Source organism: Garra rufa, chromosome 15 (assembly GCF_049309525.1).
Source record: "Garra rufa chromosome 15, GarRuf1.0, whole genome shotgun sequence".
In the NCBI taxonomy this organism is placed as follows: domain Eukaryota; kingdom Metazoa; phylum Chordata; class Actinopteri; order Cypriniformes; family Cyprinidae; genus Garra; species Garra rufa.
Window position 1 is genome coordinate 45,544,107 of NC_133375.1, and position 18,138 is coordinate 45,562,244.

The 18,138-nt window shown below is 39.4% G+C and overlaps 1 protein-coding gene across 1 annotated transcript; it reads left to right on the top strand.

Moving 5' to 3' along the window:
• Nucleotides 1–2: 2 nt before the first annotated feature.
• Nucleotides 3–18,138, top strand: fem1c (fem-1 homolog c; the record flags this gene model as incomplete). Its single annotated transcript, XM_073819911.1, has 3 exons — nucleotides 3–393; nucleotides 12,278–13,260; nucleotides 17,060–18,138. Coding segments are annotated over 3 exons (1,701 nt in total), but the record flags the coding sequence as incomplete, so codon positions are not given.

Consider the following 18,138-nt stretch of genomic DNA (forward strand, 5'->3'; position numbering starts at 1 on the left):
ACGGACACCTGGAGCTGGTGGAGTACCTGATCGAGTGCTGCTGCGCGCCCGTGGAGGTCGGCGGATCGGTCAACTTCGACGGGGAGATCATCGAGGGAGCGCCGCCGCTGTGGGCCGCGTCTGCGGCAGGACATCTGAAAGTGGTGCAGTCTTTGCTGGGACACGGGGCCTCTGTGAACAACACGACTCTCACAAACTCTACACCGCTCAGAGCCGCTTGCTTCGACGGACATTTGGATATTGTCAAATACCTGGTGGAGCACAAAGCGGATCTGGAAGTGGCCAACAGGCACGGACACACCTGCCTCATGATCTCCTGTTATAAAGGCCACAGGGAGATCGCACAGTACCTGCTGGAGAAAGGAGCCGACGTCAACCGCAAAAGTGTGAAAGGTGAGACCTGCAGATCTCAGTGTTCAGACTAGAGATGCTCATGTAGTTAAAGGAGTCGTTCACTTCCAGGACAAACTTTTACAGATGATTTACTTACCTCTTGTCATCCAAGATGTTCACGTCTTCCTTTTGTCAGTCGTAAAGAAATTATGTTTCTTGAGGAAAACATTTCAGGAATGTTCTCCATATAGTGGACTTCTATGGTTGTAACGGTATGAGATTTTCACGTTATAATAATCGTCTCAGAAAATATCACGGTTTCGTGGTATGCGGTATTAAACTAGCATTATTATTATAATCATCAGCTACAATGACCCTTAAAGGTCCCATATCGTACACATTTCTGGAGGTTTATTTTATTTGTTGATGTCCTTAAGAATATATATTTGCGGTATAAGTGCCAATAGGGCTGGGCGATTTGGCCTAAAATCAAAATCTCGATTAATTGAACATTTTAACTCGATTACGATTAATGAACGATTATTTTATTTATTAATAAAATTGTATTTAATTATATTTATATAATATTTATTTTTTTGCCCTCATAGTTCACTGATAAGTTTTGTACAGTAAATATGCTCACATATTACAAGTGAGAGATTTTTGAATGAAGGGTGCATTACTTGATTTTAAAATAATTGAAGGAAACACACACCATCTACTATCTATGATTATTTATTGAACATCAGTGTTGAACAACTGAAATTAAAGCACACATTGCTTAAAACGAACAGTCACATTTTTCTTAAATTAGTGAAAATAAATAACTTGCACTTTTGGAAACAAAATAAATTATTTTCAATGTTTCAATGAAAATAAGCAGTACTTTTCTGCTGTGCCATGGTTACTGTCAGTATTACTACAGTAAAACCATGGTAAACATTGGTGATTTGTAGATTGAAACGCCGGATCGTCAGAATACTGTCAATTACACTTGTTTAATTTTTTTTTTTTTTTTAAATTGCCTTATATTGCCATTGTAAGCATATGATTTAAAAACATTTTTATATGAAATTATTAGTGAGTGCGGCGTGGGACAAAACTTGATGCGCGAGTGGGCAGAAACTAGTGTGTGTGCAGGAAGCGGGAGAATAAAATGATCGGAGGGACTACCGGAAAATAGAAATATATAAACATAAAATATCTAAAAACATAAAAATTGTCATTCATCTATTACACAAAAGCAACACGAACAACTAATATAACTTAAAAATGATTAACAGGTGTAAGAATAGGAAGTTTCTGGAATGCAAGGCTTAAGTTAGAATCCACTCACCGCTCAAAAGTTCTTGTGCACTGCTTAATATTGCGTGCGCACGAATCCACTCATTGAAACACACGAAGTGTAGACACTGTTAAATATTCATTGTGCATATATTCATTGTGTTATAAGAGTTGTATGAGATCGCGATGAACTGAGATAGGCAGGGAGTGTTGTTTGCTCGCATTCTGTCATGCATGCACGCAGCAGCCCATGCTTGCTTTTCTGTTAAGAATAAGATCGATGTACTCAAAAAATCTGTATAGGTAACTTCAATGCAGGCTTTTGCAGGCGGGAGAGGGACGAGATAACATATTTCCGTGCAGACTGAAAAATCTCTCACGCGCAGGTCTCTCATATCAGCTCCCGCGCCCCCAGTGTGAACTCCGGCGCCTCCCTGTTATTAAAGGGAAAGTAATCGAAATAATCGACCTGGAAAAATTTGATCGATTATAGGTTCTGAATGTCGATTTCGATTACTTTTCGATTAATCGCCCAGCCCTAAGTGCCAAAATCCATCTCAATATATTTTTACAGCTCCATTTTTAGGAGCTCTGTCAAAAACAGGTCGATTTTGGCCCATCTAATTAATATTCATGAGCCTCTCTTCTGATTGGCCTGTTGTTTTCTGAGTGACGCACAACCAGGCCAATCACAGGTAACTACGGTCATGTATGCTGTAAGCGTAAGCGAGCTCAGAGCAATAGAGAGAGCTGATACTCAACAGGATATTTTAGAATGATCATTAATGTTTTTTCTTTTTCAAACACCGAATGCAGTAAGCTACATAACTGTTGCTTTAGTAAAGCCCCTTTCACAATGCGCGCTGATTCTGGAAAATTACGGGAACTGTGTGAACCAAAGCCAGAACCTAAAGGCAGTGTTGTAGTAATGATGCACGTTATCAAGCGACTCTTCACAACGAAAAATAACGTTACGTGCAAAGTGGAATGAAGCAGCGATCATCAGGCAGAGCCAGCTCCTCACTATCAGCGCTGAAGCACAGTTTGTTCAGGTTAGTTTCAGTTTAGTGAATCGTACGCGTCGCATTACATCTCACATCCAAACGTCACATGTCTTTATGGGTTGTGTGTAAAGCACGCACAGATTCCGGAAAACAACTGTGAATGAACCAAATTAAACTATTCCGGAACAAATCATGGGACACATTATCCGTGTATTTACCGGAATCGCTGTGTGAAAGAGGCTGAAGTTGACGTGCCGCTGGTCTCTTATATTAACGTTGTTCTGAAGCCTGTGTAATGATCGTAGCTTGACATCTATCGACTGAACAGGGTTTTCTCCACTTGTTTTCCTGTTGTTGTTGCTCAATGGAATGGATGCGTTGTTGTCTGGGGGTTTGACAAAAGGAGGGTGGGACGGTGGTTGGTGACTGAAGGCGGTGACTTGAGTCGATCGGACGTCACATCGTTACGGAAGTCACAGCGGCTCGTGAAAATGAACAGCTACTTTAAGCAGGCTGTGTGCAGTTTACTGTGGATTGACTGTGTTGAAACTCATATGGTAGTAACATAGCCCCTAGACCTTAGTTATCATGAAAAAAGCCAGGAAATTTTGATTTTGACGATATGGGACCTTTAATGAATAAAAAGAGATACGGTTTTTGGTTGAATAAAAAAAAAAAACTTATGGAAGTACAAGTCTACCTTTTGGGGGTAAAAACTAAAAATTAAGCTGCGCATCTCCCATTTGAACAAAATAATGAATAAGTTATTTCTCTTTATATTAGACAATAATAAACCAAACTGTCCTTCCTCTTTAACAGCATACATAGGAGAGCAATATGTGCAGGGTCATGTTTGGTAATATTTTCCTGAGATTATCATAGCAGCATGCTAGTGTGTCACGGTACCAACATTTCAGTATTCGGTACCAATACCAGTGAAAATCCACGGTTCTCCGTACCAATTTCGGTACCAAAGTAAAACACAATAACATTAATTGAACAACACACAATTTTTTATTAATAAAGTTAAAGAAAAATAAAATGTGCAAAAACCAATGTCATTCGTTATACTTATCTAAATTTAGGTTCAGGGTTTTCCAAGTAATAAAAGTATTTCAAGGATTGTAAACATTTTAATAATTAAATAACAACTAAATAAATTACAGGCATTCAAAAAATGTACACAAGCTTCATCCAAAAGTTTGTTTCTGCTGCTTCTAAAAACATCTTTACTGTTGTCTGTTTTGGAGTTTGCTGGGTGTTTCATGATCTTCCTCAATCTGCAGCTGTAAAAAGAAAATATAACACATTTAAGTAAAGCAGTGGGCTAAGTCTGACCAGATGCAACATTAGATCATTGACACCAGATAAAAATATATTAATTTTCAGTAAATAACAAACCGAAAGCTTTTATAATAAATTTAGATAAGATTAAGTTAACCGTCTATCACAGATAGAAACTGCAGTATTGAAAACTCTTTACAATACGATTTCATGTGTTAGACAACATGACCTTACAAAAAAACAGTAGTTATATGGCAATTATTCTTCTTAAGGTTAGGCTCATTTCAACATTTACTAATGCATAAAATCATGTTAAACTGTTAAACATGAACAAACATGAGTGATCATGTGTTTGTATTGAATAACATTTTGAATTAATGTTGTAAAAATATATTGTTCACTTAAGTTTGTTAGATAATGCATGAATTTGATCTTATTGTAAAGTATGACAAAACTAAACTGGAGATCAAACGGGTTTTATTTGACTGTACTTTTGTTTAATCCAAACTGCGTTCATATTCGGATAGTCAGTACCACCGGTACTAAAGAAAACCTGGAACCGTAACATTTACATTTTTTTAGTACCGACTTGGTACCGAAGTACCGGGACTTTTGACAACACTACAGCATGCATTTCTTTGCTTTTTTCAGGTCAGGTAATGATGAAGAAATGTAAGCATGTTGAGATTTTCAGGGCTCAATCTTGTCCGCTGAGGTGAGAGAATGTGTCCACTTGTAGTAAACATCCTCTTCGAAGGTACACTCGTGGCAGGGACACAAAGATATTTTCTGGCCACATTTGCAGGAAGAAGCATTTCGTTAGCATGCATTTCCACCATGCAAGTGGGTCAGTGTCCGCGCTGATGGTTGGAAGAGACTTGTACATTGTCATTTCAGACAGCACCTTATCACTGACATTCTCATGTCCTGAGGTTGCCTTGTTCTGCCTAGATGAAGTGATTCGCTGTAGCAAACCATATAGACTGTTTTCTTTCTTTTTAGTGGTGGTAGTACTGCTGTTTCCCGGTTAGGGTTGGGTATCTTTTGAATTTTATCGATTCCGATTCTTTTCGATTCCCAGTTTCGATTCCAGTTTAGTAAAAATAAATAAATAAATAAATAAAAAAACACCACAAAAGTCAAACATTAATATATCACACATGTTTATTTTCAGTGCTTGCTTGCAACATATTATTTTATTACAGGGGTTCTCAACCTTCTTTATAACAGGGCCCCCCTTCTTTTCAGGTAAATTTCGCAAGGCCCCCCTATGCCTGACATTTCCTCTAAAGGTGTTTATTTTTGAACCTTTTTTATTAACCAAAACATTTGTTTTGCCTTTTCATTTTTCTCCTGCATGGTATAAAAAAATCAAACAAACTTTAAATTAAAGCTATACTTTTGAATTTAAAAGAAAACCCTCTGCTCTAACTTTTTAACATGTATATACATATACAGATTTAAAGCTCCTAAATAATTTAATTCAGACATTCTTCACAACTACAGAGTACTCTTTCTTAAGTGACTGAATATCTCCTGTTTGTATTTATTATAAAATAAACATATAAATGAAAAATACAGTAAATACATTCTAAATCTGTTTATGCTGGTGCTCATATGTGCATAAACACCACTGACCCTCACAAGATCCACCTCTATGGGTGAGCATTCATTAGAAAACACTCAAAGGACATTCATTTTGAAAACTATGCAAATGTTTTGAAATTTCACGCAAAAATACTATGGACCAGAGCCCCAAAATCATGAATAGTTTGTGAATCAACAGCGGACTTATGTGTGCCTAATGTACGTCTCCGATATACAAGAATGAATACATTAGGCGCTCGCGAGTTCGTTACTATTATTCTGATCATCTTTGCCTTTACATTAGCGGGAGGGTTTGTTTCATGCAGCCAAGAGATGAAGTAGATGCCTGTCTTCCTGCGGGGGTATAAGTTACTTTTATGTGGGCTTTTGCGGGACGAAATAACATATATTCCTTCAGGAGCGGGCGGGTGCGGGACTAAAATCCCTCCCTTGAAGATCTCTAAGAGGAAGTTTGTGTGCAGCGGTAGCTTTGTCTTCGGTTTTTACAAAGCGTAGCCACACTTTTAAATGCTTCCCGTGATCCATCTTGTAGATTGAAGTTTACATTACCACGTAAGATCCTGGCAGATCACTAGATGAAAAAATGCACCCAGGGATCGAAACGAGGAATCGAAATTTTAATTTTAAAACAAGTATCCGATTCTTTATCTTAAGTATCCGATTCCAGAATCAGAATCGATTTTGGATTCCCAACCCTATTCCCAGTTCTGCCCAATGTTCTCCTCTTTGTGCTTGAGGATGTTCTCTATCCAAAGGAACTGCTGTTGCAAGATTCACAGCTTCTTCTACACATGCCTCAACTGTGTCATCCAGGTTTTTACAGAAGCTTCCCTTAAATCGGGCATCCACAAAGCTGGAGATTTGTAGCACTCGTTCCACCTGCTCTGTGTATCTCCCTTGCAAGTCTTCTCTCATTACTTGCTTCATCTGTCTGATGAGTGGATTGTCTTCAGCTTGCTCAGAGAGGATTTCGCTGCCAATGTGCTCCAACACCGGTGTGAGTGAGGACAGTGTGACCCGTTTCTCCGATGCCAGGGGTCACACTGAGGTCAGTGAGGTCATAGAGTGGTCGAAGGAGCTGATTGACATTCTCAAGAGTGGCAATGTCATCATCTTTTGGCATGAAATGCCATGTACTCCTGTCACAGACAGCCTGCTGTTGCTCTAGGAACCTGGAGATCATCTCATAAGTTGATCCCCACCTTGTTACCACGTCATGGATGAGGGCATGCTCAGGGAGCATTTTTTTTTTTTTTTTTTTTTAATTCTCTCTTCCTTTTCCAACTCCGAGAAAATCCTTGAATCAAGTGTCTACATGCCCTGACAGCACTGCCCTCCAAAGGCAAAGCACAGTAACTACACATTTCATCAAAATTGAGTTAAGGCTTAAAACGGACTTTGTGTGACAACTGTTTTGTCTTGTGGAAAAGTCCCCTGGTTAAATTGTGTCCCGTTAGGGTTTCAACATGTTTGTCTAGCTGGTGTTTAATGTTAAAGGCATTTTTCTCAGTTTCAGTGTTGGCGTAGTTACTGCACTTTGCCTTTGGAGGGCAGAGCCGATTCAACCCTTTGGATCTTCAAGGCTTTGCTAATGGCCAGGTTTAAATTGTGACCAAAACAAGCGAGCCAAACACAAGGGAACTCTGCAAAGGCCTTCTTCATATTTGTTGCATTGTCTGTGGTAATTCCACACAGACTTTCTTTTGAAATCGTCCGTTCCTGGAGCATATTTTCAAACATCTCTGAGATGTTTCCTGAGGTGTGGTCTTCAGGAAAAAAATGAGTCTCCAAACAGTGGCACTTAAGCTGCCAATCTGAGGAGAGGAAGTGGACTGTGAAACTTATGAATGTCTCCCCACCTCCACTACTGCTGCTCCACAGGTCTGTGATGGCTGAAATCCACACCGCTTCCTTCAGCTGTTCTTCAACACTGGCCCTTACCTCTTTGTACATGCGAGGGATTTCATTGGTGGAGAAGTATGTTTTTGATGGAACCTTGTTCATTGGGACTGCCTCCTCCTTCAGGTGGAGAAAGCCAGGTTTTTCCACTACTCTAAAGGGCATCATGTCTTTAGCAATGAAATAAGCTACAGCATGATTCAGTTCTTTCGCCTGTTTGGATGTAGGATCTAACTTGATTCCTTTTGCAAGTGACTGTGTGACAGTTTGTTGAGCTGGATCAGGAAGCGTCTTTGCAATGGTAGTTTGACCCTAAAGAATGAACAGAATTATAAACATGATTAGCATGTAAAAAATGTGCACGTTACTACATATAACCACATAATGAACCAACAACATGGATGTAAAAGGAACTGAAATGTGGCTATAACTTGGATGGGTTGTCTGATATAATTGGTCTGGATTTTATAATTCAATACAAAATATATTATTGAAAATGCGATCAGATGAAATGTAACAACTTTTATTTCTCTACACGAGAGGATTACTAAATTAAAACACGGACAAAAAAGCTATACATAATAGTAATATATGTCAGTCATTATTTCTTCAGGCTAAACCAAACTTTTTTTTTGACAGGTTGTACTAAACACCTATGAGTTTCAGTTAGTGTATTTGATGATTATTCTTTTAAATAAAATTATAAAATGATCATTAAGTGTTCTCTGAGAGTAGCTCTGGATATGTTCACGTCTTCACGGAGTGAGTGAGACAGCAGACGCTTTAAAAACCATGAGCATCATGCATACTTGAGTGTGTACTAGATCTACTAGGCGAAACAGCACTGCTCATTCATACAGAGACACACAGAATGTAGAATTACAATATATAGCAGTCTTTTTTGCGCTGTATATTCACAGACACGCACATCGTAAACGTTTTGATTTGCTGCACAGCTATATGTTGATTAATTCATCCAGGGTGCGGTTTGCTGGGGGGGATCTATGCATCCCTGCCTCTGCTGAATTATTTTTACACACGGTGGGGATAAAACGTCCCGCGAAGCAGCTTTTACGTCCAGATCTAAATCAAATTATTCGCCATATTCGCTTTGAAGTTGAACGTTCTGAATCGAATGATTCGCGAACCGTTTGGAGCGCTTCGAAACAGTGAATCTTTTTGCGACACAGTGGTTTACTGATTCAGAGTTTCCAAAAAGCTCCGTTGATACTTTGCTCACCTTCTCTATAAAATGAATTAGTTGTTTGAAATTAAATCATTGCTGTTAAAAGGCCTAACTTACGATGTTTTTATTAAATTGTGATCACATAATACAGCTTCCGTCGTATTAAAAACATTTCGTGACTTGACACTCATTATCTGGTTATTACCTAAAAAGACGGGTATATAATGCGCGTTGTTAACAGATTACACTAGTTTGGTCAACCTCTGCCTATGGAGAGAGAAAAAAAGTTTTCAAAAGCATCCCCCCTTTCTGGTTTTTCACAAATCGCACCCATCTATCTATATCTAACAATACGTTATTTTCTAAAAAAAAAAGGTACACTATATAGAGGGAGATCTCGGTATGTTTTCCTCAAAAAACATAATTTCTTTGCGATTGAAGAAAGAAAGACATGAACATCTTGGATGACAAAAGTGAGTAAATTATCTGTAAATTTTTGTTCTGGAAGTGAACTAATCCTGTAAAAATACACATTAAAAACTAGGGATGCACCAAATGTTCAGCCACTGAAATTATTCGACTGAAATAGCAAATAAAGCTCCTTATGTTTCATCTGAATAAATGATTGCGAACAATGCCGTGACGTGATCAAATAGAGGCGTGCACTAATGCAGCAAACATGTGGTCAGTGTGGAAGTATTAAAACTGTCTGAGAAAGACACAAACATCATTCCAAGCAGTGACAGCGAGAGACTGTTTAGAAGCGCGTCGCATGTCTTCATGAGGAGAGAAAGGTTACTGTATGATGACTGAAATCATCCATTAGTCAATCAACTCCAGAACGTTCTGTTGTCTAATACACCAGACACCAATTGTGTTTATTCTGACAGCAGCTCCTTAGCCAGGGTTCAAAGACCAAAGATGACAATCATTCACAAATCTGCTGCTGCCAGCAAACACTAGGACTGAGCTCTTCTTGCGGGTTTACCACTAAATAAAAGACAACATTCAGAAATGTTAGTGTTGGCATTTTACTGTTGTTCTGTCAAATAAAATAAAAACGTAAGACTAAAATAATAATAACAATCATTCCAACAGCTCCATTACTACATTTATCATAACATTCACACGTTGTGTTCAAATTTGGATCTGTAATATTTTCTATTGTTTTAAAAAGTCTCCTCTGCTTAAAAACGAAATGCACTCAGTTATTTCACTTTTAATAAATTTTTTTAGGAAGTTATAGTAAAAAAAAAAATAAAAAAATCAGGAAGTTATGTTCTGTTCTCTTCATCTGACTAGATGTTTTATGTGATATTCCAATTTTGCACAACTTTGGAAAGAAACAGCTAGTGTAATCCATCACATTCAGTTGGGAAATTCATAAATGTTGGCGTTGACAGACAGATTGCGACATAAGATTGTGGTATAAAGCAGCTCTGGGTCATTCTGTGTCTACCCAAATTTTTGATTTTGCTAATATTTTTTTCTAAAGAAAGAAGAACATGTATAGTGACGAAAGATAAAATTTAAAATATCATGGATGAATATTTACTGAGTAATCCACTGTTTTGTAGAGGGGGGTCAAAATGGCGATTTTCTCTTGAGATTCAGAGCTAAATTACAGGAGAGTAAAAATGACCTCAGAAAGATGGCAGCATTATAATGTTATTTTTGCACAGAGATTGGTCGCTCTATTAGTAAAATCTTAATCTAATCCTACGTCGTTCAGTCCCATGTGCAGAATGATTGTCATCCAGATCAGGGTAGGTCAGTGTTGCTTCAGTTCAGATTAATAACAGTGTGGATTTCATAGATTTTGAAGCAAGTTCAGCTCTAATAATCATTTCCCCAGAAGGCAGCTTATTGTTATTCAGCTTTAGTCAGTGAAGTGTTGATTTGATGTTGTGAGATGTGATTCAGCTCCTCAGAAGACAATAGCTCTTGTGAAGCTTGTCATTTTTTGCATCAGCAAACAGAATTGTGAAAACAATGAGTGTTTCAGATTCTGAACGAGTTTATTTGGTTCCGCTAGTACTGCACATATGTGACCCTGGACCACAAAACCAGCCATAAGATTTATATATCACTAGTTAGGATATATATTATTTAGAGGTCAACCGATGTATCGGTTTTGCAGATTAATCGGCGCCGATAGTTGATTAGCGGAACTTTTCTTTCTGTGGCTCTGATTAAGTCTATGTTTCATTTAGAGAGCTATAATATAGATTGCGCTTTCTCTTTCTTGTTTCAAACACCAAACGTCAAACTCAACTGTGTCGCCTTTTGGTCATTTTTGAAGTAAACGCCTCTTGGTGATTAAAGTTTTAGACCGCCGTTTCGAAACGAGATATCCTGGACGCAGCGCTGGGCTTTTGTTTGGTTTGTGACTAAAACATTTTGTTATTTTGATTAGATGTTCATCAAGTGTTCTAGAATAGAAGAATATGATACAAATATGATGGAATTTCAATACTATGGCTTTTTTGTAGACGTTTAAAGCTCTTTAGATCTTTACCTTGAATGTTTATATGAAGTTGTAACACTTTACAATAAGAGTCCATTTGTTGCACTAACATTCCTTTTTAAAATTAAAAGAAGCATAATATTTTTGCAAATTGACTCACATTTGGTTTTTAACTGTTAAAAAAGTATACAATTTAATGATTTGCCCCTGGAGCCATATTGAAATTCCAATATCTCTGGAACTGAACTATAGAGGTCCTGAAAAATGAAGATGCCAAAAGGAAAGTTTGTTGAGATCCTGTATCTAAAATGGCATTAAGATAACTTTGCATACTTTGGAGTTAAAAATTGAAAAGTGCTGTTTTCCTACATTTGAATGGTCACCATTGGCACATAATACACAGATGGCTAAAGTCAACAGATTTCACTAATAGAGCGACCAATCTCTGTGTACCAATAACATTATGATGTTGACATCTTTCTGAAGTCATGTTTATCCCCCTGTAACTTGACTCTGAATCTCAGCTGAAAATAGCCATTTTGACCTGAGATTCATGATCTTAACTAAGATTGATAAAATCTGCAGAATAGATGTATTTTTCCTGGTTAATGTGTTAATTTCAACATTTACTGATATTTATAAATGTTTAAGTTGCTTATGTTTGCATTAATAAGCAAAGAACTAACTATAATGCGCAATATATAATTAATAATAATACATTTTCTTACAAAGTATGGTTCATTCCCTTATTTTAAATAGTAGACCACTATTCCAGTTTCCAATCAGTTTCCTATTTGAAAACTGTCGGTCGATTAATCAGCATCACCAGTGTTGTCCAACCTAGCTATCAGTAACGGTAAAATCCAATATCGGTCGACCTCTAATATTATTAGGATAGGCTGAGATGCAACTGTTTGAAAATCTGCAATCTGACTGTGCAAAAAAAAACAAAATACTGAGAAAATTGCCTTCAAAGTTGTCCAAATGAACTTCTTAGCAATGCATATTACTAATCAAGAATTAAGTTGTAATATATTTACAGTAGGAAATGTACTAAATTTCTTCACTTAATATCCTAATGATTTTTGGCATAAAAGAAAAATCTGTAATTTGTGCTATTGCCACAAATATTTTTTTTGTGCTCCAGGCTCACATATAAATTCATTAATGCATCTCTGACGACTTCCTCTCCGTGTGCTCTTTGTCTTAAAGGTAACACGGCTTTACACGACTGCGCCGAATCCGGCAGCTTGGAGATCATGAAGATGCTCCTGAAGTACGGCGCCACCATGGAGAAGGACGGTTACGGCATGACGCCGCTGCTCTCCGCCAGCGTGACGGGACACACCAACATCGTGGACTTCCTCACGCAGCACCCTCAGACGGGCCGGACGGAGCGGATCAACGCGCTGGAGCTGCTGGGGGCCACGTTTGTGGATAAAAAGAGAGACCTGCTGGGAGCCTTGAAGTACTGGAAGAGAGCCATGGACTTGCGGCACGGAGACCCGAACCACGTGCTCCTGAAACAAGAGCCCAAGCAGCTGGTGATGGCGTACGACTACACCAAAGAGGTGAACACCTTCGAGGAGCTGGACAGCCTGATCGCGGACCCCGACGACATGCGCATGCAGGCGCTGCTGATCCGAGAACGCATCCTGGGCCCGTCGCACCCCGACACGTCCTACTACATCCGCTACCGAGGGGCCGTCTACGCCGACTCGGGCAACTTCGAGCGCTGCATCAAGCTGTGGAAGTACGCGCTGGACATGCAGCAGAGCAACCTGGACGCGCTCAGCCCCATGACCGCCAGCAGCCTGCTGTCCTTCGCCGAACTCTTCTCCTTCATGCTGCAGGACCGCGCCAAAGGCCTGCTGGGCACCTCCGTGTCCTTCCAGGAGCTGATGGAGATCCTCAGCAAGAGCGTGCTGGAGATCGAGCGCGCCGTCAAGCAGCCGCGGCCCGGCCCCGATCCGGCCCAGCTCAGCAAGGTGCTGTCCATCATCCTGCACCTGATCTGTCTGCTGGAGAAGGTGCCGTGCACGCTGGAGCAGGACCACTTCAAGAAGGAGACCATCTACAAGTTCCTCAAGCTGCAGCCCTGCGGCAAGAACGGCTTCAGTCCGCTGCACCTGGCCGTCGACAGGAACACCACCTGCGTGGGCCGCTACCCCGTCTGCAAGTTCCCCTCCTTCCAGGTAGGAGTGTGCAATATGCCAGTTTTGATGATAACAATGCCTCCAGTATCTGTTTTTGAAAAAATATCTTAGTATCGTGCTTTAGCGCACTTTCTCTCAATATACTGTTCAATGCCTGTTAAAGACGTTCAATTCCAGAACAAAAATGTGCAGGTAATGTACTCACCCCCATGCCAGCCAAGATGTTCATGTCTTTCTTTCTTCAGCTGCAAAGAAATAGTTTTTTTGAGGAAAACAAGTGCGGTTAAATGCATTTGCATTTTCGAATACCTTTATATGAAACTGATGTACACTCAGTCAGCTATGTTTTCAGAGCAGGACGAAACATCTGATGAAGTGATGAAAGATTTTGAAATTCTAACAGTAAACAGAGGGCTTTAATCAAAAAGTAATCAGTTACTTTACTTTTATAAAGTAATTGAAAAGGTACACTACTTATTACATTTTAAATAATTTGTAATCTGTAATCTATTACATTTCCAAAGTTACCTCCCCAACACTGAGGAGAACTGACCCATTTAATGGTTACACAGTTAATCAAAGGCGTTTGTCATGCGCATTTTGTCAGTAAAGCTGGTTGTGTAATCAGTAGTAAATCTCTAACACCTGCTTTCAGATGTAGCAGCATTTACTGCACAGAGACGTAGTTCACTGACAAGCTACAGTATATCGCGTCCATTATCATTAGTTCATTATTATTAGATTTAATCACACAATAAATTGAAAGAAATCGTTCTGTGATAATGACAGCTGCTTGCATAGCTTTTCAGTGAACTACGGCTCTGTAGTAAATGCTACTACGTCTGAAATGCATGTGAATATAGTTTTTACTCAACTCTCGTTTCATAACGTCAGTTGAGGGTTTGAAATAAATCCTTCTGGGAAATGATGTGGCTTCTTACACAGAATAAGGCACACAACATATTTCATGAGCAGTGATAAAGTCATTGCATTATAAATATACTTTTTTATATAAAAATTATAATAATAAGAACTCAGACAAACCATATATTTTCATAGTCATGTGTTTATTAGTCACATTAAATCGGTAAAAGCAGTTAAATGTTCTGTTTATTCAGCTGAAGCGATCCCTGGGCTCCTGGGTTTCTTCTTCAGGGTGTGTTTGGAGTTTCCACACAAAAGCACCCTCTGGTCTTCGGATGAAGATTTACTTCTGATCACAGAACCGTGCTTCACTGAAAGATACGCATGACAAACGCAGCTTCTGCCTAATTGCGATCGCGGTTTAATTTTGATTTATTGTGCTGCTCTATACCCAGTGTTTACAAAGTGAACATGCAAAAAAGATCAAATGCGATGTAAACGATGTAAAAACGATGTAAGACAATTTTTAAGTTGGAAGATGGGAGTTTTTAGACATACCCTAACTGTCTTGAACTGGAATACACAGAGTACACATCACAGAGCTAGACAAGACCAGCATTTGAGGTTAAAAATGGCAATTTTTTTTTTTTTTTTTTTTTAAGAAAATAACCAATCGTTTCTAAAATAAAATAAAATAGATTATAATTTACTTACTTTTTAGCCACAAAAGCTGGTCTTGTCTAGCTCTGTGTATTACAGTTCAAGACAGTTAGGGTATGTTGAAAACTTCCATCTCATTTTCTCCTCCGACTTCAAAATTTTACATTGCTGCCTTTTTTTTTTTTTAAAGGGTGTTTGATCTTCTTTTCATGTTCACTTTGTAAACACTGGGTCGGTTCTTCTGCAGCGATGGAGGACGATTTTGAAGTTGGGGGAGAAAATGAGATGGGAGTTTTTAGACATACCCTAACCCTAAAATTAGACGTTTCATGTTTAATTATTGACTTCTGTGGTAAGTAGCTGTGTAATAAGTAGAGGTCACCGATGTATCGGTTTTGCCGATTAATCGGTACCAATATTTGATTGGCGGAATTATCGGTTATCGATAAAAAATCCATGCCGATAGTTTTCTGGGTTGGGTCCATTGCTAGAGCCCTGAGAAGGTCCTCATTATACAGTATTTTACTTGTGCAGCTCTTAAGAAAGGGTCATAAATTGCCTTAAATTGATATTTAAAAATTCTGCAGATACACTGTAAATAGTGAAATAAAATTTCATGAAAACATTTTTGATTTATATTTAGACTATCTGATTTTCTAATTATTATTATTATTTATTTTTTTTTAATGTCTTTTTTATTTGGGCTAGTTAAATAAATTTTCTTGCTACCAAAAACTGAACAGTACCTGCTAGGGGTGGCACGGTACATGAAAAACAACCGAACCGTTCGGTTCGCTCGTCTCGGTTCGGTGCGTGTGTGCACCGCACGGTTCAACGGTTCAACGCATGCGCAATGTAGCCTCGTGAGTGTCCTTTTTGCGCGAAATAAGAGGTGTGTGTAGACATAGAGACAGTAAAAGTGGAGTGCTGCAGGTTACGTCACGTGTAGAAATGGCAAGTGTGAGAGATAGGTAAGGCTGCCCGGAGTTGGAAGATGCGCCAGATATGATACGCTGTTCATCCAACTTGGCTGTGCTTTCAATTTTATTAAAGGAAAGGATGAAGCTGATTGGTTGGTTCATGTCACATGGTCTGCGGTGAGCTTGCGGAATTTTGAAAAGTTGAGATGTTTTTATCTCGATGCGGCACGTACGCGCCTGGAAAAAACGAGCGTGCCGCACCGCGTCGCTTCCATTACGAGCGCGCATACCACGCGTCTACATTTGAAATAACAAAGTTGAGTGCGCAAAAGAGGCTTCATGTGAACGGCCCCTTAGCCAGGTCAGGTGTGTGGGAACATTTTGGATTTCATCTTTATTTGTCAGTTCATCTGAGAAGACATCACGCCAGTGTGTTGGTAGACAGGCAAGTTAATTCTTCAGTTCAGTCTTTATGTGCTAAAAAAGGCACGCAAATTCCTGTAGAGATACACATTGTCCTGTTTTTGCCAAATAAATGAAAAGCATGTTATCAATGTCTTCTCTCTTGCTGTATCAAATCTCCCCTAGCTTTCCTCAGAGATGGTCTCAAAAATGTCAAGTCCAGTTCAGTTTGTGCATGATTACATCATGATATAACTTTTTTTTAATAATGTATCCTTAATTGTGGATAATCAAGCTACATTTCATATGCCAAAGAAAACTTCTGGAGTGTTAAAGATTAAAATGAAAAATAAAAACAAGAACCGTACAGAACCGAAAACCGTGACCCTAAAACCGCAATACGAACCGAACCGTGGATTTTGTGAACCGTGCCACCCCTAGTACCTGCCTGAATGGCCTGAATTTTGAAATTTGAGATGGCTTTAAAGATCTGTAGCTTGACTGTTGATGTAATGGTAAATCTTTAAAATATGAGTTTTTCTGAAACATTATGATTAATAATAGCTGTAGAATAGAAATATTGTTCCTTGTTAGAGTGGGTTAATTTCTTTAAAAAAAAAACAGTTGCTTTTGTTAACAATAATGAACTATGAACTTAATGATCAATGTATAATTAATGTTAATATTTTTATTCATTTACAAAATATGGTTCAGCAGGTTACTTTTTATTTAAATAGTAGAGCACTAAATATTTTCTATTCAGTAGCCATTTTAAAAACTAGCGGTCGATTAATGGGTATCTGCCAGTGTGGTCCAGCCTAACCATCGGTATCGGTAAAATCCAATATCGGTCGACCTCTAGTGATAATCGATGCTGTTGTAAAATAAAGCCCTTCAGTTGTATTCAACAAGCCTGTCTGGCTTTATTCTTTGATGGCGGCAACTATCTGGATGTACATTCTCTCTTACATATCGGCCTCATCTCCTTCCAGGTGGCGTCTATCCTGCTGGAGTGCGGCGCTGACGTGAACTGCCGCGACGAGGACGACAACAGCCCGCTTCACGTGGCCGCGTCCAACAACCACCCCGACATCATGAACTTGCTGATCTCCTGCGGCACGCACTTCGACAGCACCAACTCCTTCAAGCAGACGGCCTGCGACCTGCTGGACCAGAAGGAGATGGCCAAGAACCTGATCCAGCCCATCAACCACACCACGCTGCAGTGTCTGGCGGCGCGCGCCATCGTCAAACACGGCCTGAGCTACCGCGGGAACATCCCCGAGCGGCTGGAGGCGTTCGTGCTGCTGCACAGATAGTGAGTCCGCCGTCTTCATCCCCGTCGCGTCCGTTCTCCGGTTCGTATCTCCTTTGCTCTCGCTACGCCGAGACGCTCCGAGCCGCCGGTGTCGGTTGGGTCGGGTTCTCCGGAGCGGACCGGAATGCCGTCATCGCTCTCCTCCGGCGTCAGCGAACGTTACGACCTGCTTGATGTTTGCAGATACCATAAGTGCTTTTATTCTTCCTATGCACAGGCTGTAATATCGGGACTGTTCTGTGTTACTGGATTGTGCCACGTGTTCATGCGAATGCCTGTTTTTGTTTTTGTTTTTTTGTTACTTTACAGTCATCTTTTCCTCAGCGTCTGCTAATCTGATCGTGAGCCGTTGGAGGAAATGTGGCTCTATTGAATGTTTAATCTTTGATCCCGGACGAGCTGTAAAAACCAAACCTCCTGATTGTTATTGTTATTGCACGGCATGTGCTCACGGTTGACCATCAGATGTACAAACTAGTGCAGCTCTGCTTGAATTCATGATGATGATGATGATATTTGTCTCTGGAATCTTCAGCTCTGTGTAGTTTAAGTTCAGCTTTAGCGGCATTTGTGCGGTTTGAACTCAAGGGCTTTTGATTCTTTTACAGGCACAATACACTAGTAAATGAAACAAATGTACAGTCGAAAGGACTTGCACTTTATTGCAGTGAAATTTGATATTCATATTACGATAGCATAAAGCTTGTTGATGTCCTTAGAGCATAATTGACAATAAACCTCTGTTGCACTTGA